Source organism: Mytilus californianus, unplaced genomic scaffold, assembly GCF_021869535.1.
Source record: "Mytilus californianus isolate M0D057914Y unplaced genomic scaffold, xbMytCali1.0.p SCAF_6, whole genome shotgun sequence".
Lineage (NCBI taxonomy): Eukaryota > Metazoa > Mollusca > Bivalvia > Mytilida > Mytilidae > Mytilus > Mytilus californianus.
In genome coordinates, this window is record NW_026262712.1 from 33,334,512 (window position 1) to 33,356,157 (window position 21,646).

The 21,646-nt window shown below is 33.2% G+C and overlaps 1 protein-coding gene across 1 annotated transcript; it reads right to left on the reverse strand.

The window, feature by feature from the left end:
• Positions 1-11,187: 11,187 nt before the first annotated feature.
• Positions 11,188-18,260, reverse strand: LOC127705575 (thyroglobulin-like). The gene is made up of 6 exons (XM_052209903.1): positions 18,104-18,260; positions 17,009-17,149; positions 15,469-15,690; positions 14,308-14,529; positions 13,511-13,732; positions 11,188-11,294 (listed from the first exon to the last, which is right to left on the reverse strand). The coding sequence occupies exons 1-6, from the start codon at positions 18,192-18,194 to the stop codon at positions 11,188-11,190; spliced, it is 1,005 nt and encodes a 334-aa protein (XP_052065863.1). The 5' UTR covers positions 18,195-18,260.
• Positions 18,261-21,646: the final 3,386 nt, after the last annotated feature.

Here is a 21,646-nt window from a genome sequence, read left to right on the forward strand (position 1 = left end):
ATACCGTCCTCCATCTATAATAGATTGGAAACAGTGTCGTCAGGTCATTAAAGACGCTGTCTGCCTACTGTAAAAATTGGTGCAAACGTGAAAAATCTGATAAAAAATCTCTAGACAGTTATTTGAATAAAATTATGAATACTGTTAATATTCGAATATCTCATTTTGAAAACAATTCTGAAATTAATAATAGGGTCCATGATATTCCCATTTCTAGAATAAAAAATAAACTCTAAGTACTCGCAGAGCGGTTTGTGTTCGTACCGGCAGACAAGGCAGCCAATAATGTAGTGGTGGTATGAGGCATATACTACACGGAAGTTCTTCAAAATGAAATTATCAATTCTTCACATTCAGGTCCGTACGCACCACAGAGAGTCAAATCGTTAACAAGCATATCACTGCCACTACCCAGCTTAAAGCCTCTTTCGAACATTTGAAAGTCCCTACCATGTACTGGTTACCGAAATTACACAAAAAAACATTTAAATTCCGTTTCATCCCCGCATCTAGTAAGTGTTCTACTACTAATCTATCAGTGCTTCTTACTACCTCCCTTACTACTGTCAAAGAACTGGTTATTAACTTTTGTAATAAAGCTTATGAAAATAATGGTATTAATTATTTTTGGAGTGTTAAAAATTCTTTAGAGGTTTTAGATAAAATACATGTTTTTGATAGTCCTTTTAATTCTGTTGACAGTTATGATTTTTCTACTCTCTACACTACACTTCCACACAATCTAATAAAGAAAATGTTTTCATATTTAATAAAATGGTCTTTCGAAAAATCTCATTGTAAATTTATTTGCTGTAACTCGTTTAAAGCCTTTTTCTGTAACGAAAAATTAACATACTGGTATACTCCTCTCATCCTCAATATTTATGAACTATATGCTAATGGACATTCAAAAAACAAAATCAATAATTTTTTTAAAGTATTCTTCTTTTATTAGCGGGTGCATCTAAACCGTACCTGCTTTACAATTGTTTCACATACTGCGTTGTAGCTTGACTCTCATAGTTCTTCCGACAAAAAAGCGTTGTAGTGCAGCGGTATGATATGAGTAAATAATCAGGTTAGCATTTCATTTGAACAAATTCGTCAGAAAATATCATTTTCCTCTTTTCCACATCCAAAGGTTTTTCCCGTTCATACTTAAATAGATTGTAAGACAAGTTATAGTTATTGACCTAGCAAGACGGTATATATCATTTAATCTGCACGGCTCGGGTGACCCTATTCAACCCGAACGACTTAGGAGTCAAAAACTGTTTTAACAAATGACGCCATCAATTAACGTGAACGTTTTGGAAATATGCTGATGATATTCCACAATCCACGGCTTCTACGAAAGTTTCTTGTAGGGTAAAGAAAGTGGCAAATGCGCCTTTATGCAGTAAATGGTTGGAAAGTTTCAAAAATTGCACATTATTTGGAGAATTACAATTAAATGGTGGATTTTTTTTTATCGTTTCTGTTAAATTTATTCACAATTTTTATATAAATTAGTGAGCATTTATAATTTGTCAGATTATTAGACACTTATCTATCGTTGAAAACTATATTTTGCCATCTAGATGTCCTTATTTAGGTTTTGTCGTTTTGCTGTGTTATTAACGTATAACTAACATCTCCTACAGTTTTAGGTGCGTTTGGTGTACTTTAAAATCGGTATATGAAAATTCAATACTAAAAGGGTTGTTGAGAATAGAATAATTGCTTTTTTTCCCTCAATCATATGATTAGAGGTAGTTGAACCGAGGAAATATGCACCTGCATTAAAAATGTTAGGTAAAAAAGAACTAAAATTATTGTTTAACTTTTCAACCTTTAACTTATCTCATTTCCCCAAAAAAATGGGTTTTTCTACTGTATTTTATTTTGAAGACATAGCGCATTTAAAGCAAGTCTGATTGATCTGCAGCTTATCCCCCTTTTTTTCGGCACAAACATTAATACGATCCCAAAAATAGTTACTAAAAAGGTTAACATATTTCCATAACATAATAACATAATAACATAATAAAGTCCATTGAGTGTAAAACTAATCCAAATCAGATATCAGTTATATTGAAATCTAAGTTATATTTCTTTTTTGGCAGAAATTACAAAACATAGTTGTTATCTGATCTGATTTTTAAACACTGATTTCAGATTTACATTGGTCATAAAAGGTAATAAAATATGCTATGTCCCAGTTTAAGGAAAGGGGAACCTTTCTATTTCCTAATTTGCAACTACGATATTAGGTACAAAGTTGTTAATTGATCAACTATGTCGTAACTTCAAGGCAGCTGGTGGATTCAGGGTGGGGTGAAAAGGTCTTACTCTTTGATTGGACACCGTATCCAGTTTTAGCATAAAATCGTCAAAGTAGTTTTCAGTTTCTCTGTATTCCGTGATATTTTTTTTAATTTCATAGAATTATATCCCTTTCAAAATCCAGGAACCACCTCTAAAGGTATGAGTACATTTGAACTGTGCAGTATAGCTGAGGTAGTTAATGCATACCATAGCTGTACATTATTCAGATTATAGCACAGTAGGAACAAAGATATTATAGCTATGTCATGTGTTAACAAAGTTTATAAGTCTTGTAACATGTTTTTTGTCATTATCTAAATTATAAATAGTAATTTTTAGTCCTGTATAGAAGAAATGGACAGAAAGAGCAAATCATCAATCGACTACCAAAAGTAATTTAAGAAATGATTCACGGAAGCCATAGATTATTGGAAATTTACACATGGCCTGGGCCATAATATTCAAATTTTACCCAGAGCGTCAGAGAGAGATAACTAGAGGCTCTAAAGAGCCTGTGTCGCTCACCTTGGTCTATGTGCATATTAAACAAAGGACACAGATGGATTCATGACAAAATTGTGTTTTGGTGATGGTGATGTGTTTGTAGATCTTACTTTACTGAAAATTCTTGCTCCTTACTATTATCTCTATCTATAATGAACTTGGCCCGGTAGTTACAGTGGAAAATATTTTGTAAAAATTTACAAAAATTTACAAAATTTATGAAAATTGTAAAAAATTGACTATAAAGGGCAATAACTCCTTAAGGGGTCAATTGACAATTTTGGTCATGTTTGACTTATTTGTAGATATAACTTTGCTGTACATTATTGCTGTTTACAGTTTATCTCTATCTATAATAATATTCACAAGATAATAACCAAAACGGCAAAATTTTCTTAAAATTACCAATTCAGGGGCAGCAACCCAACAACGTGTTGCCTGATTGGTCTGAAAATTTCAGGGCAGATAGATCTTGACCTAATGAACAATTTTATCCCCATCAGATTTGCTCTAAATGCTTTGGTTTCAAATATATGAGCCAAAAACTGCATTTTACCCTATGTACTATTGTTTAGCCATGTCGGCAATCTTGGTTCGCGGGCGGGGTCATCGGACACATTTTTTAAACTAGATACCCTAATGATGATTGTGGACAAGTTTGGTTAAATTTGTCTTAGCAGTTTCAGAGGAGAAGATTTTTGTAAAAGATTACAAAAATTTACGAACAATGGTTAAAAATTTACTATAAAGGGCAATAACTCCTTAAGGGATCAACTGACCATTTTGGTCAAGTTGACTTATTTGTAGATCTTACTTTGCTGGACATTATTGCTGTTTACAGTTTATCTCTATCTATAATAATATTCAAGATAATAACCAAAACGGCAAAATTTCCTTAAAATTACCAATTCAGGGGCAGCAACCCAACAACGCGTTGTCCGATTCATCTGAAAATTTCAGGGCAGATATATCTTGACCAAATAAACAATTTTACCACGTGTCAGATTTGCTCTAAATGCTTTTGTTTCAGAGATATAAGCCAAAATCTACATTTTACCCCTATGTTCTATTTTTAACCATGGCGGCCATCTTGGTTAGTTGGCCGGGTCACCAGACACATTTTTTAAACTAGATACCCCAATGATGATTGTGGCCAAGTTTGGTCAAATTTGGACCAGTAGTTTCAGAGGAGAAGATTTTTGTAAAAGTTAACGACGACGGACGACGACGGACGACGACGACGACGGACGACGGACGCCAAGTGATGAGAAAAGCTCACTTGGCCCTTTGGGCCAGGTGAGCTAAAAATACGGAATATTTTCATTTGTATCACGCCATGTTTTGAAATAACTTTAATGCGCCAAAGCATTAATGAACTTTCGTGGAATTTTGTTTGTTTTTTTTGTTTTGCATTGTCCATTTCTCCGAGCTCTAATTCATTAATTACTTTTGTTATGCATCAGAAAAAGAGTAAGGTTTTGCAGTCTTTTTTCAATTACAATTTTTACCACACAAAAATCGGCATAGCGTTAACAATGGTTTACGATACATGTGGATTTATTTGGGAGGTATATTATAACACCAATTATTATGTATATCTCTGAATATGCGCCAAGTATAGATATACAAAGAAATTTATCACTGTGTTGATTACAAAGCGAAAAATGCACGTCAAATTAGAATTTATAGTAACTCATAAACAAACCTGTTAAAGGTGAAGCTTAATTATTCATCGGCATGCATATTCGTTTATTTTGTATACTAGTAACATCGGTCCCGCACATATTTTCTGAACGACCGAAAAAGATTAAGATATTTGTCTAACTCTGATCCCAAGGAACTGGGGAATGGAACTTTTCAATAACTCTGACACCGACTTAGGACCCTTACACTTTACATGTAAAATGAGGGGGTCTTTTAAAAAATAAAAATCAGTTAGAAATCTAATTCGGTTTATGAGTATTATACTATTTAGAAAAACGGATTGATGAATATCATTTGCGTTTCGAATTCCGATTAGTGAAAACACATGCGTAAAATCTGGTAATATGAAGCATTTTGTGAAGTGACCGGGAACTGTTAGAAGTAAAGATAACTTTACTTATCAGCGTTATGGGCCGGGGCAACTTACATATGAGATTACTAGGTTAGATAATGTACTACTGTAGGACCGCCTTTACCCCAACTTTGAACTATGATATACATGATAATCTTTACTTTTGAAAAGGCACCATTAATAGTTGTGAAGTTGAAAGACAATTTCTAACAACTTTAGTTGCAAACGAGGGGCGAAAAATACCAGAGGGATATTCAAACTCATTAATCGAAAATAAACTGACAACGCCATGGCTCTAAAAGAAAAAGACAAACAGACAAACAATAGTACTCAAAACACAACATAGAAAAATATAGACTAAGTAACACGAACCCCATCACAAATCTGTGGGTGATCTCAGGTGCTCTGAAAGGGTAAGCAGATCCTGCTCCACATGTGGCACCCGTCGTGCTGTTCATGTTTGTGCAAACCCGGTAATAATGAATGCTAGGGTGTCATTTGAAAAATACATAACCAAACATCTTATTTAACCTTTTGAATGTCCCTCTGGTATCTTTCGCCCCTCGTTTGCAACTTTAATAAGTCTTATTCGGTAGGTCACAATCGGGAAAAGGGAACGGGATTGTAATTACGACTTGTCCCCGTGAGAACAGTCATATAAATGTTTTGTTCCGGAAAAAAGAATCACATAAATGTAAAGGTAGACAATTAAGACACAGTGGTCTAAAATAAAGCGATTGTAGTTTACAGATGATCAAAACTCGTAAATCTGTTCTGAAAAGGCAAATGAAGCTAATAGGTAATAGATACAATCAAATAAAGGAATCGCATGATACAATAACAATGAATGAGACGCGGGGACGGGAGCGTCGACAGAGTAAAATATATTTTAAGTAACAATACGGTTTATTCGAATTTTATGAATTTTTTTCTATTATGCAAGATCGCGTGAAAATGAATTATTTATAGCTATGGAACAAGTTTGACACATTTTTTATTTCTTGGGAAAAGGGAGAGGTGTCAAGACATGGTTGTACATAGTAAACAAAGTGCATTACAGACAGAAGTGGGCAAGCTGCCCTATAGGTTTTATGCGGTATCGAATATTATGCTAGGGTGCTATTGAAAAAATACATAACCAAACATCTGATTTAATCCTTTATTTTTTTTAATAAACTTACAAAGTTATGTTTAACTAAAACGTGACTAAGAAAATGAATACGAATGATAATATAATATGCTGAATGAACAATGGTCTATCTTAATGAATAACTTTTCTCATCTAGAGAATTTTTTCAATATCTATTGATGCTTTTTTCTTTAAAATCAGATTTCATATCATCCAACCATTTGCTTGAATTCAGATTTTAAAAAGACAAATCTATATTCACACATAGCAACTAGCAAATATTTATTGAAAACAAAATAGTCTTTTGTGACTTTAAATTGATTTAAAAGCGAATTAGTCTATTCAGCAAAACGAATGTTCGTCACAATGACTTTGAAACTTTTACATAGTTAACAAGTTAATGTTTGTGTTTAGGTTTGTTTAAAGGGAACGACTTATCATAAGTCAATGGTATTTGGTATGCAGTTGTATTAGCATTTTTACATCTCATTTACATGGAGATTGTTTAGCCATGTACCTCAGTCATGGTTCATTGACTTTGAGTATTTGCATAACTTATGTAACATATCAAAATTACAAAAAGGCGAGACATATCTCTGTGATAACAGTTTATTGTTTAAGATACTTTTTACCAAATCAAGTATACTTATTGTGGTATATTTAAACAATTCGTGATTATAAAAACAGCAGCTACAATCTTGTGTAACCCTTCAAAGGAAATGTGGATAAGAATGTCATATCAAATTTAAAATTACAAAGAAAGAGCGATCTTTGTTACGGTTCAGTTTTGATACAGGGTATTCCCGATCATATTTTAGATTGAAAGACATATCAGAAAACCGGTAGAGGAAGACTGTATCATTTTCTTCACATTCATAATATTGAAAGCGAACATCACAGCCTTAAAAACTATACATTTCATAACGGCATCATACATTAAATTGTGGCGAGATATAAGTGTTTCTGGACTATATACAGCTAGATAATAATTGAAAATAATATTTATTGTAGACAATTACACAAGGAAAATAATTGCATATGCATCATTTCCTGCGGCACATAAGCGCGTCTCAAAATCTATGAAATCTATAAAACTGGGGGTGATCTCAGGTGCTCTGGAAGGGTACGCAGATCCTGCTCCACATGTGGCACCCGTCGTGTTGCTTATGTTATTACAAATCCAGTAAATAGTCTAATTCGGTAGGTCACATTCGTGAAAAGAGAAGGGTATTGTAGTTACGACATAAGGAACATATCCGATATCATCTGTGAAACGGTTATTCCATAACGGTCAACCAACTCGTGATGGCGTCCGTAAAATTTACGAAGGGATGATTTCAACTTCACCATTTGGAACTCTTGGTTTAATAGCTTCCTTGTGAGCAGCAATCCTCTATCTATAAAATTTAGTGTTTGAAATCGTTTTGTTTTTCGATTCGAAGCCGTTAACCCTTCCTGTACACAGTCAACTCTCCGCGTGTGGCATTCTACCCAGAGAATGAAGTTAAATTGAGAATTCCAATAAGACGTGTCGTGTCGTGTGCGTGGAAATACGTACTTGTATCGTACATTTTATAGGTTTGATATTTAAACTGGAGATAGCACACACCAAAGAGCAAACCGATTGGACTAGATTATATACTTAATGTATACATATCTCAACTATCAATATCATTAATTTTTGCCGAGGCTGCATTATTTTTGGCGAGTTATCAACTTCGAACCTATAAACAATACAGATGAGTCATGTTCGAAAGCCTATGTCAACTTTAATTCATTGTCATTCACCTCATCTTCGTGGTTTTCTTATTTTCTCTGGAATACTTTTCAACGTTAATGATTCGTAATATAAAAAGAAATAAGGAGATGTGTCAATAGAAAACTAACAACCATAGTCAAAATGTTGTTGATGTAAGCAAATAAAGGTAGCGGCATATCGCATACCGTTTAGTCAGCAATAAATGTTCGCGACATGACACAATAGAAACATTTCATAGGAAAAACAAACGGCCTTGATTAATGAAAAAACTAAAGTTAAACAAGTATGACAGATATGACCATCGACAACTACTGAATAAAAGGCTCTTAACTAGAAAACAGGCACATTAATTGTGGAAGTTGTAAACATGTGAATGAGCGTTCAATCCTCTCCGATTTCAGGAGTGTAACATCACAACATCGGATTAAACTGTGAAAAAAGAACAAAGACAGTTTGCTAGAATTTCCATGTAACTTGTATTTCAGATAAAAGTAATTAGATATATATATATATTAAACTTTCAGTCATGGATGCATGTTTACGTTCCGTTATTTCTCCATGTCAGTAATTAATGTTTAAACAAATCAAAAATAAGAAATAGATATACTAGTAAATACATTTTTTAAACAGACAGAATGGAAATCAATAAAAAATAAATAAATATATAAATATTAAACAAAATTAAGATAGCTGTAGAGTTTTATGAAAATCCTAGTTGATTTGAAACTTTATACCTATTTTTAAAGATGACTATCTGATTTAAGCCTTTCCTGAAAATTATAGCTTTTTTTACCTATTAATTGAATCCATAAATTTGACAGCAAAACACAAACTGCAAAACAAACCTCGCATTCTGTAAGACCAATATATAAATTATATAGCTGTGGAGTTATATGAAAATCCAAGTTGATATGAAAAAGTTATAAAAATTTTTAAAGGTAACTATCTGAATTTAGCCTAAACTGACAATTTTAGCTTTTTTTAACCTATTAATTAAATTCATAAAAATAACAGCAATACACCAAACTATCAAACAACCCAGGGCATTCTGTAAGACCAATATATAAATGAGATAGCTGTAGAGTTATATGAAAATCCAAGTTGATTTGAAAAAGTTATAAACAAATTTAAAGGTAACTATCTGAATTTAGCCTAAACTGACAATTTTAGCTTTTTTTAACCTATTAATTAAATTCATAAAAATAACAGCAATACACCAAACTATCAAACAACATGGCATTCTGTAAGACCAATATATAAATGAGATAGCTGTAGAGTTATATGAAAATCCTAGTTGATTTGAAAAAGTTATAAAAAAATTTAAAGGTGACTCTGAATTTAGCCTAAACTGAAAATTTTAGTTTTTTTTACTTATTGATTAAATCCATAAAAAATGACAGCAATACATCAAACAACCAAACAAACTGGCATTCTGTAAGATCAATATATAAATGAGATAGCGTTATATGAAAATCCAAGTTGATTTGAAATGTTATAAAAACAATTAAAGGTGACTATCTTAAATCAACTTAAACTGAACATTTTAGCTTTTTTTTCACCTATTAATTAATCCATAAATATGACAGCAATACACAAAACTACCAAACAACCTGGTATTCTATAAGGTCAAAATACAATTGAGATTTTTATAGAGTAATATGAAAAACCGAGCTGATTTGAAAATTTATAGAAATTTTTAAAAGTGACTATCTGAAATTAGTCCGAACTGAATTTTTTTTTTTTTTTTTTTGTCATAATCAGAATTTGCACCGGTCCCACCTGCCTGATAAATATTGCACGGTCCCTATAGCAAAAACTAAACAAGAGGCTGTCAGAGAGACAGCAAACCGGATTTTCCTGCAGAGGTGAAACCCTGAACAGTTGAGAAAGTATAGACACAACATTTAAGCTTAAAACAGCTCTGAATTTGAATTGTGATTGAATACAACATTTCAAAATTTGAAAAGCTTTGGTTGAATGGTTCATGAGTAAATGCAACGACATGACTGTAAAATGCCATTTTTAAAATCTTTCAAGAACCATAACTCCTGAACAGGAAAAGTGAAAATCGCCATTATTGAACTTGACCTCCATTTTGTCATCAGTAACAACATATTTAAATTTTAAAAGCTTTGATTGAACGGTTCATGAGTAAATGCACGGACACGACTGGAAACGCCATTTTTCAATTTTTCAAGAACCATAACTCCTGAACGGTAAAAGTCAAAATCGTCATTATTGAACTTCACCTCCATTTTGTTGTCAGTAACAACACATTAAAATTGTAAAAGCTTTGGTTGAACGGTTCATGAGTAAATGCACGGACAACATTTGGCTAACGCCCGCCTGCCCGCTTGAAACTCGCCCGCCCACCCGACGTAATTCCCCAAGTCAATAACCGATCAATATTCTCTTCGAAATTCCGGTTAAAAATAAATCGAACGGAGCTTTCTTTCGTGCATTCTAATAGTGTGATAAGTTATGAGAATTGGTTAAAGTTAATTTGATTTATTGTACAAAGTGTTGACAAACGAATGGATGGACGGAAGTACGGATATTGGAATACCATAATATGTGTTACCATAATATGTAGCTTCGACAGACGTATAAAAATGAGAAGATGTGTTATGAGTACCAATGAGACAGCCATCCAATAAAGTGGATAGGCTATCGTAGGTCCGTTTCTCATATACTGTCTTGCATTGGTCAACTATATCTGAATTGTATATTGAATTACTGTAAATTGTGCGTTTCCGTCTGACAGGGTTCGTCTAATATTGACCTTATTGTCATTTGGTTCGTATTGCTCAGTCTTTGGTTTTCTATGTTGTTTTGTGAACTTGTGTTTGTCTGTTTATTTTTTTCTTTTTTAGCCATGTCGTTGTCAGTTTATTTTCGACTTGTGAGTTTGAAATTGACTTTGGTATCCTTTGCCTCTCTTTAAATGATTCATGGTTTGTTCGTTTCTTAGATATTATAACATAAATCAATTGGTGATCATTGATATGTGAATTGGTCATATTTTTTTATCTTTTCATTATAATGTCTGTAAAAACTGCGCACCTCTCCTAATAAATAACGTTTGAAAGATCCATAAAATAATCATTGAAATACTTGATAACTCTCAACAAATTATCATCAATATGCATGTATAATGATTAAGATAAATATAAGAAATTGGCATTCTGATACAATCAGTGTTTTGAAAGTTAACAAAAATAAGCCGTAATTTTTTTCGTTTTACAATTTTTATGTCAGGGACTTTTATAGACAATTTTCTAGTATTTTTTTCTCATTGTGGAAGGCTGTACGGTTGCCTATATTTGCTTACATCCACTTCTTTTGAACCTTGGTGGATATTTGTCTGATTGGAAATCACACCACATCTTCTTATCTATACGAAAAGATGTACGGTATTTATATAATTAAGATTTATTGTTGTGTGAACGAGTTAACACTCTGAGAACAATCAGCAATGCCAAGTACTTTAGTGGATTCGTCTACACTTCCAGCAACGGCATCCACACAGAAACAGTGCTCTAAAATGAAAAAAAAAATGGTTTATTGGATATCAACTGTTATCGGTGTAGGGTTAAGAATGGTGTGGTTTTGAATTTTTAATTTTATCCAGTAAAATTTAAATGGTTTATATTTCAACTGGGTCACGTTACGCATTGATTATAACACAACATAAACAATCGACTTTACTTATATAATTTCTTATCAACTTTTGGTATCGAATTTTCCTTAAAACAACGTTTACAAAGCTACAGAGCGACAAATTCAATGAACGAATATAATTGATTGTTGTTTGATGGGCGTCAAGTAGGATATATTCCATGGTATTCAGAACGAAACTTAGCTAAACAATACAAATGATTTTAACGGAATGATAAGCGGGAAAGTTAGACTGATATAGTTAGGCACTGAAAAATTTCTCGCAAAGGTTAATTTGAAGCCTTTGAAGATTATTGCAAGGATTCTTTAAAATGCTGAGTGGGTTCCATGCAAATGTATATTGTATATTATGCATATAGCTCATCAAAATTGGCGTCTTCAATCGTATCGCGTGTCTTTTAGAAAAAACATAACGGGTGAAAACCGTGCTACCCTATTTTTTTCAATCAAGTTTAACTTTTGGGTTTCTGTTTATTTAGATTCGATACTTGTAGATACATGACTGAGGCATTATAGCTATCGATTATCTGCGAGTCTCCGATGTTATATTACCAAAGTGTTTTTAAAGAAACTTCTTTGGTATTGGAAGTTGACCGAAAGCTTTGGTTTTTGGTTAACTATCTTTGCTTGATTACGGTTTGCTTTGTATGTGACTGTTTTGTAATACTTGTAGTATTGCGTTATGTGATGTTGATGAAGATTATTGTGGGAGATGTGTGGTTTGTTGATGTTTTTGTTTTTGTTCTTGCTACTAATATTTGGGGGATGGGGTAGAAAATGCGGGTTTTCGGTTGATAAATATTTGCATGGTTTTTTATTTGTTTGATATCACTTATTTCTGATTATATATGTAAGCCTCAAATCTATGTCCAGCCTCAAATCTATGTATTTTCCGCAAATCTATGTCATTTTAATATTGCGTCATAGACGTTCCAAATTTATGTCCTTTATTGTCTCAAATCTATGTCCTTTATTAACTCAAATCTATGGCCATTTTTGTCACAATTAAATCTTATGTCCTTTATCGAAATGTGGTGACGTAAGACATAGCAAGACGTAATCAAGTAAAAAAATATGTGTAGTTTCATTCTTGAAGGCACATAAATAAAGTAACATGTATAATAATTTGTACACAGAATTATGTTGTGGTTGTTAAATGTTGATGTCATGGTACACAATGGATTTTAAAAAATACAGATTCGAAACCGGAATAGTTTCACCAGAAAAAAACCTTTTTTAATAAGATAGTGGCACAAAATGTTGTTGTTAAACCGGCAATGGATTATACCCTAAACATTTTTATGTGGTACCTATACATTGAAACATTGAACAAATAGGTGTATGTGTTTACAGATTACGATACAGAATAGGTTCAATTCATTGTTGAAGGCCATACATGTATCTTTAGTTGCTTGTATACAGATGTCATTTTGTCTCAGGTTGTTTAATAACTTATATTTCGTATTTGTTATCAAGACGTAATGAGTAAAGGGAAGTAACGATAATTACTACAGAACAATTAAACAAGGGATCAAGAAAAGCAAACAATTTGAAAATGTTGTAGTTTTACAATAAAATGTAAATCATACAATAATTACACACGCATGTAAAATTTTTAAGCACACACATGGAGAACACATCCCAACTTAACATTGAATTATGGGAAATGACTTAATAAAACAAAAATCCTTTCAGGCCGTACTTATCAGACTGGCATAGATTTACGCATGGCGAAACAAACTGGAAAAAGATTTAAGAAAAGAACACAGATTTGAGGCCGTATCTTTTAAACGAACATAGATTTGCGAATGACGTCACGATTGAAAACAAATTTGAAAATAGGACACAGATTTGAGGCCGTATCTTTTTTAACGGACATAGATTAGCGATTGACGTCACGATGGGGCACAGATTGGCGAAACGGACACAGATTTGAGGCCGTACACAGATCTGAGGTTTACATATATATATAGCTCCCAATTTGCATACAGACTTTCGTTATTTCAAGAAGACAAATGCTATTTCAGGAGTTGATTATTATGCTAATATTGATATTGAATGTTTTAAAACCACTCACGGGTATTGTCACACTGTTCAGGCATAAAATTTCCAAGAGCATCACATTTTGGTGTCCACATCCCCTTCCATACCACAAATGAAATCATTCGTATGTCTCTCATCTGTTGGCATTTTGTCTTTTTCAATGTTTGTCTTTTCTTACTAGAACATTCAGCGCTGCCAAGTACTTTGGTAGATTCATCAACAACTCCCTCAACTGCACTTACACAAAAGCATTTTCCTGTAAACAGAATGATAAATACTTATTTAAACCGCGTCTAAAAATGCCTTTGAAAGTCCATTATCTGATAATTGGATCAAAATTGGACATTTTGATAAATGTTCTGATGTTACGAATAAATACATATTGTATATTGTCCTTTAAAGCTAGTAAAAACCATGCAAACCAATACCATCCATTCAGCACAACAAATGGACTTCCCCTTATTTTGTGTCTTTTAGAATCATTATAATATTGTGTTGTGTGATTTTTTTTTAGGTTACTTTAAATCTCATTATACAGCTGATCATGCGCATACATAGATTTGAATGTCCAGGTTCAGAGATTTTTGAAACAACCTACCGGTATTGTCACATTGTTCTGGCATAAAATTGCCAAGAGCGTCACATTTTGGTGTCCTCATTCCTTTCCATATCACAAATGAAATCATTCTGATTTCTTTCATTTGTTGACATTTTGTCAATAGGTGTTTATTATGTAGGTTATATTTAAGGAGTTTATCAGTGGAGTGTTCATTAACTCCACCTATTCACTCACAAACTTGTAAATGAGTTCATCCGTAAATCAAAACTAACCTGTGTTATCACACTGTTCCGGTTCAAAATTACCCACGGTATCACACTTTGGATACCACATGCCTTGCCAGATGGCAAAACTGAACTGCATTGAAGCATATTTTTGTTGACATTTTGTCCTTTTCACTGTCTGTCTTTTCTTACTGGAGCAGTCAGCGCTGCCAAGTACTTTGGTAGATTCGTCCACAACTCCATCAACTGCACTAACACAAAAGCATTTTCCTGTAAACAGAATAATAAATATATAATACTTTAAGCCGGGTCTAAAAATACCTTTATAAATCTTTTTCCGATAACCGTCTCCTATATTGTACTTTAATAATAGTTGATGATAAGATCGATTTATATTGTTATATACACAATAACGTAACTCGATACGTTCTAATGTTGTTGTTTTTTTTTTTTAATCTATATACCATAAAGTTCTCATTAATAACCGTTTAAAACACAAGAAGATGCCCGCTTAATCGCGGTATAATTGGGCAAGTGTTGAAACAAATTAAGGGTTTTCAAATTTCGCGGGCAGTACGTCGACTGAGCATGCGCGAAAGCGTATAAGACACGGATCGGCGATAACAGTCTCCGAATTGGGTTATTTTCTCAAAAATTGGCGTTTTCTGTGGAAAAAAGATTGTTTCAAAGACAAATTTAGGAAGTACAAAACACTACATTTATACGTCTTATCACAAATATTTCCGACTTCGCATGGTTTCAGAGGAGATGCAGCTCAATGAAATAGGTCGCTTCCTTTAGTACTATATTAGTAGTATAAATATATGTGAATAAACTTACATAATATTAATTTAAAAAAATAAATTTTTGTACATTTTTATAAGGCGTTTTTCTTACGGCCCATAAAATGACGCATATTATACAGATACAAATCTGTACAGTTACTTTTAATTTTATATTACACTCATTCTTTTCAGAATAATAATTCAATTCAATTCAAATCTGTATTGCCATTACACTATATATTTATAGCATGTGAAACACCAACACAAAATAAAATAATAAAACAAATTACGTTATGGTTAGTTATCTCCGTGCGCTAAATAGGTTTATTATGTAGGTTATATTTAAGAAGTTTATTGGAGTGTTCATTAACTCCACCTATTTATTCACAAACTTGTAAATGAGTTCATCTTAATCAAAACTTACCTGTGTTATCACACTGTTCCGGTTCAAAATTACCCACGGTGTCACACTTGGGATACCACATGCCTTGCCAGATGGCAAAACTGAACTGCATTGAAGCATATTTTTGTTGACATTTTGTCATTGTTTTGTCTCGTTTGCTGACAGCACAGTTTGCAGCTCCAAGTGTTGTATATGTTGTCTTGTCGACATCACCGGTCTTGGAATCAACACAGAAGCATCTTTCTGTTGAAGGAGTAAAGGAATCAAATGGTTTATTATTACATAATTCTTATCACTTTTACTATTATTTTTCTCTCTCAAAAATCTGAAATCCACGAATTTAAGAATCCACGAACATGTAACTTTTCTTCAAACCACGAAAATTGATGCCCACGAATTAAAGTACTTTCACAGTATAATTATCATTGCATAATTTATTATCAATATGATTATTGTTATCTACTTCGTCCACTGAAGCGGCACGTACCTTCATATCAGGTCGACCACCAGTGGCGGACCCAGGTCTTTTTAACCGTAATTCCATAAAATGGATTATACAACGCTAAAATCATGATTTTTTTTTGGGGGGGGGAGGGGGAGGGGGGGCGTCATCTCCCACTGACTGCGTGATGAAGCCGTGTTGGTATTGCATTGGTTGGCAGTATAGTTACGTTCGAATAGCGGTAGCGTTTGATGAAGGCATTTTCTGTTTAATTATGACGGATTGGAAATGGTTTTACTAAATGTATATTATAATTCATCGTTTGCGGTTTTTCATAGGCATTCATGGTGAAGAAGTGTGTACAGTGTGATAGGGAATGGTTAATTTTGCGTCTTTTTTTTATAAAAGAGATTTCGTAATATTCGCTTTTCGAAAATACAAAACGAAATACGTAACATTTATGTGGGAAAGGGGAATAGTGTATAATGTATGGGGTAGGGTGTAATGGTGTATTAATAACTTTAATACCAATATATATATACAAGAAAAACGAAATATTTTGATAAAGAAAGGTTAAAGACACCATTCAACAGGATATTTAAACTAATAAGTGAAAAACGAACTGTCAATGTCATGGCAAAAAACGAAAATCTACAAAAAAACATACAACATGGAAAACTAATATTGAACAAAGATAACCCCATTTAAATATGGGTTATCTCAGGTATTCCCGAAGGGTCATTTTGGTAACAACTTGGCCCCTATACAATTTCCTGATCTACTCATGTGCATGGTTTTAAACCTAAATGATGTACCATTACAGGAATAGCAGATACACGCTTAACGTAAGATAGTTGTTGTTAAGTTAAAATGCGTTTTACACTACTTCTATAATTTATCGTATTCAAACCAAAATATAAACTGCCAAATTCAACTCTTGTGCATTTGTTCTCGAAAGAGTGTACTAGCAAACATGAAGAATAGAAAAAAAAGGCTAACATTTAAGGAAAACGTAAATGAAGCCAATTCATGTTATGGGATATTTGACTTTCGATATATCTGTTAAGGAACAGAGAAAAATTTAATTCATTCTGACGTTTACCAGATGGCGCCACTTACTCATATTGTCACATTGCTGGTCCATAAAGTCTCCGTTCACGTCACATTTTGGCATCCACCATCCCTGCCAAACTACCATAGAAATCATACGTACTCTTCTCATCTGCTGACATGCCGACAATGTCTCTGGAATTGCACGACCTGTAATGACAGACATATTATAACAAGGTATGATTACATAAAAGATAAAATGTGTACTGCACTAGATACGCATTTCGACAATTAATGTCTCTACGCTGATGCTCCATGTCAAATTATTTATAAATCAAAATCCTTATGCTGACACGGTGAACCGATTGGACCTAACTTATAGCCAGATCTGGATAAAATCAGAGCTTTGCATGAGGGAGATATATTTCTTTTTTTAAATTGATTTTAAAAACAATTTACGGCAAATTCAATCAAATATTAATCGTATTTTCTTTCAAGTTCCGAAGTAAAATATAAGACGGCATTTACCTTTTGTTTGCTGATTTATAAGTTCAAAGTCAAATTTTCAAAGCCCAATTTCCAGAGTGTGTAAGCTAGCTTGTCTGGGATATCATATTATCAAAACTTGATTGACTTTGCATAATTTAGAATACATCTTCGATAATATCTTTTAAAAACTTTAAATGTTCGTTTATTTCGCAGTCGTATTATTAAAAATAATTAGAAAAAACTCCAATACAGATTTCATTAATCTCTTGAATACTACACTGTGCAGCAAAAATCTAGTCGAAATATGGGCTTTCTAAACCCCTCAACTGTCTAGGGCGCCATAAGACCATTGCAACAACTTTTTCTGACCTTTTTTTTTATAGTTTTGGAACTACTAAGAATTACTTTCAAAGGTAATTATATCGTTGACTTGTTGTTTATCAAATTTATGATTTCTGGTACTAGGTTTAAACGCATTTTAATTCTTTTGATTACTTTTTGTTGTTACGATCTTTTCTAGTAACATTGTTACGGTATGGGCTTTGTTCATTTTTGAAGTCTGAAAGGCACCCAGAGTGGCTTACGACATTTTGGCTGTGTTTGATATCTGTCTCATTGTCACATATCCTTATTTTTACTACAATTCCAGGGTTTCCAATTGGTAGCCTTACGTACGTAGATCAGCTTGATCGGTCTTCACACACTGTCCTCTGCCTAACATCATCATAGGGTGTCCTGTTGCTTCTACGGGACTAGTACAAACCATACCACTGTCACACTTCCCGGCAGGTATTATACCAAATGAGTAATGAGCTTGGCATTCTTCTCCTTCTTGCTTTAAACACACAGCAAGGGAAACAAAGAAGTATAGTTATTGAATAAGTAGATGCACCTTGTGTTCACCTTAAATCTAGATATCAAAATCGTAAACATGGTAAAAATCGTCTAAAGCATGATTTAAGCTTAAGGTTAAATTAATTTATTAATATATAAGATTTGCTAAACTTCTTAAGAAAATACATTGGAAATCTTTTGGGTTTTCGGTTGCCGATGCAGTGTTTTCAAGTATTGCTGTTTATATTAACTCTATGTGCTCGATTATTTTTCATGCATCATATAAAAGTAACTTTGTAAGGTGTGGTATTATTGCCAATGAGACAATTCTCCACAATAGACCAAATGACACGGAAATTAACAACTATAGGTCACCATACGGCCTTCGACCATGAGTAAAACCCATAGTGATGATATCGCATAGTCAGCTATAAAAGGCCACGAAATGACTCCTGTAAAACAGTTCAATTGAGCCTTGTTCCCAGTACGAAGTATTAAGTGTACCCAATTATTTTCACGTGGCAAGTGAGTTAACTTTCTATTTAAATTTGAACGATGTTAATTCGACATTCACATTGCGGAACATTTGCTTGCTTTTCTATCAGCGTTGCTTCAAACCTACCCCCTTTTCCCCATCTGTAGTTTAAGAAAAACTCACCTTAGCGCAAACATCGTAACATCCACAGAATCCTCCATTTTTAATTATGGATCCCTTACAATTGAGAGGTTCTTGAACCGCATTCTTACACAGTTCCGGAGTGCAAACAAGGGCATGGCCCATAGAAGATACAGCAAAAATTAATATTAAAGGTAACATGCTTGAATATTAGAGAATTGTGAAATCGTTATCTGTGATCTTTATACATATAGCATTGCCTGAACTTTCTTATCTTCGCATCGTAATTATAGTACTTTGTCATATTGTAACAATTCGTGATCTCATTTTTGGACAAGGTTGATTAAGTCCTGGAAACACACATCCGCCGCCGGTATAGAAAAGACTCGGGCGATATTTTTTGGTAACTCGGGGGGGGGGGGGTCCTTTTATGGAAGGGTGAGCAGTTTAGACCATCAGCACCTCAGGACCCTCTTCGTATATTATGAATGGCAAAAATGATTACCCTATCATAAATTGTTTTATACCTATTACTATCATGATTACGGTATTTCGTGGTGAGATAAATAGTTTTGACAAAACTATTTTTCATTTACGACAGTAGTTTAATGGCAACTGTGAAACAATCGACATCTGATCAGTTTCAGAGTACTTATGCTTCAGCCAGCAACTTTGACATAAAAATTCATGTCAACTTCTCGACCTTATCATATACCATGAGGGGTTTAGTGGCCGAGTGGTCTAAGTAGTCGAACTAATGCATCACTAGCCTGTCAACACTGAGGTTGTTAGTTCGAATCACGCACGGAGCAGGTGTGCTCGACTCCAATCTCAATTGACTAGGATTGCCAGTTTTCCTACCGAAGGTCGGTGGTTCTCTCATGGCACTCCGGATTCCTCCGCCAATAAAAACTGACCGCCAGGAAATAGCACAATAGTACTGAAAATGGCGTTAAACATCAATCAATCAATCATATCATGAAGCTTGATATTATAGTGACCTGTTTCAGCAGCTCATCCCTATCACTTATTACATATTAGGTCTGCTCCACCACCCGAGATTGTAAAACCATTTCAAAACAATCGTTTGTTTTCTTCTTTTTTTTCTTTTGACGGAGAGGCGATTTAATATAAGGGCAATGTCGTTTCCGACCCACTTTGTATAATACTACAATTATATTCTGTATGTAATGTTTTCAAGTAAAAAATATTTCAACTCAATTTCAGCGTTATTTATAGAATATAGACATTTTATATAGAATAAGATCTTGTATTAGCTAATATTTCCTAAATGTTTTCTAAAATTGGAAGATACGGGAACGTTAAGTACCGGTATTATATAATCAAATCAAATCAATTTTTAAACAATTAAACATTAAACATTTACAGTATGGTTGTGGAAATACAAATTTAAACAAACAATAAACAACAAAATAATAACAAAACAGAATACAAAAAACACAAATGATAGATTTATGATATTACAATATCCAAAAGCCATGTTACAATGAGGCTTCTGCCCTCAGTTCTAGTGACAGTTTAAAAAAAGAAGCCAATAAATCTAACATGTCTAAAGGAAGATGGGTTTAAAATATAAAATAATTTTTGTTCAGCAGGGAAATGAATGAAATGTTTATCATCTAATTGTGTATCATTAAATAAATTTTGTCTGATATTCTGGTTTACCTCGCATATTCCTGATAGAAAACTCATTAAACAATAGGTAAAGATTCGCTTCAAGTAAAGGTTTTATTTTTTATACAGAAAAAGTTTGCTACTCTCGTCATTTTTTTTCTATTTTACTTTTATATAAATCTTTTTAATAGTCATTCATTTCATTTTTAATTTCTGAATCTCAATGCTTTACAGCTGTAATATTCTTACAGTTGACCGCTTTATATTTAAGGTTATTGTCTGGTAAGACTTTCTTAGCATATATATATATAATAGAAAAACCTAGCATATGTATACGAAGAATATACAACTTGTAGATCAAGGGATTTTGAAATTTCGAATGCCTCGTTCAAAAATTGGTTTAAATGATCAATATTTAGTGAAGCAAGATCATGATGTAAAATAGATTGGGTTGAGATATAATTTGCAATTGGAAGTCTACCTAGTTCCAATCTCGCACCTATATTTGATGAGGTCTTCTTGGTTCCAAGAACTCAGGTATTTACAAAAAGTAAGATGGATTTTTTCAAAGGGTGTTTTGTCAATAAAGTTTAGACGGTCAATATCGCCATTCTTTGGGCAACTCTATCCTTTGCCTTATGGATCACAAGAAAATAATCCATAAAGGTAAATAATATATAAGGTGCTAAGGTAGTTGCCACTCATCACAACAATTGTTAAGTTTATCAAGACTATTTTGTAGTCCTTACTTTCAGACATATTAAGAAGGCCATATGTAAATGAAAGCGAACCAACATAAGAGTTTAATAATTTTGCGGGTCTGCACTCCTCAGTGTTAAAGCTTGGACTAAGGTCATTTATTAGTAAAGATATTAAATAGGGTGGGGCTTATGGAATCCCGTTGTTTTGTCCTTCTTAGTATTTTAAGATATTCAGAATGTTTATGATCAACTTTAAGAGCTATTTCTGTTTTAGAAAGGATATTTGTAATACCATTATATAATACTTCCTTATCCCAACATCAGATAACTTGTAAAGCAAACCACCTCTCCAAACATCGATATTTCAAGCTGTATGTTGTTAAGGACGGCACTGAAAATCTTCGCCATATAATTCATTAATGAAATCCCTCG

Bases quoted from the DNA above. Each gene is read 5' to 3' on its own strand.
- LOC127705575 (XM_052209903.1), bottom strand. From the start codon at position 18,194: ATGGTTTGTACTAGTCCCGTAGAAGCAACAGGACACCCTATGATGATG. The intron at 15,691-17,008 runs GTAAGTGGCGCC...CTCCTTCAACAG, and splicing joins CCAGCAATGTGACAATATGA to AAAGATGCTTCTGTGTTGAT. The intron at 13,733-14,307 runs GTTAGTTTTGAT...TTCTGTTTACAG, and splicing joins GGAACAGTGTGATAACACAG to GAAAATGCTTTTGTGTAAGT.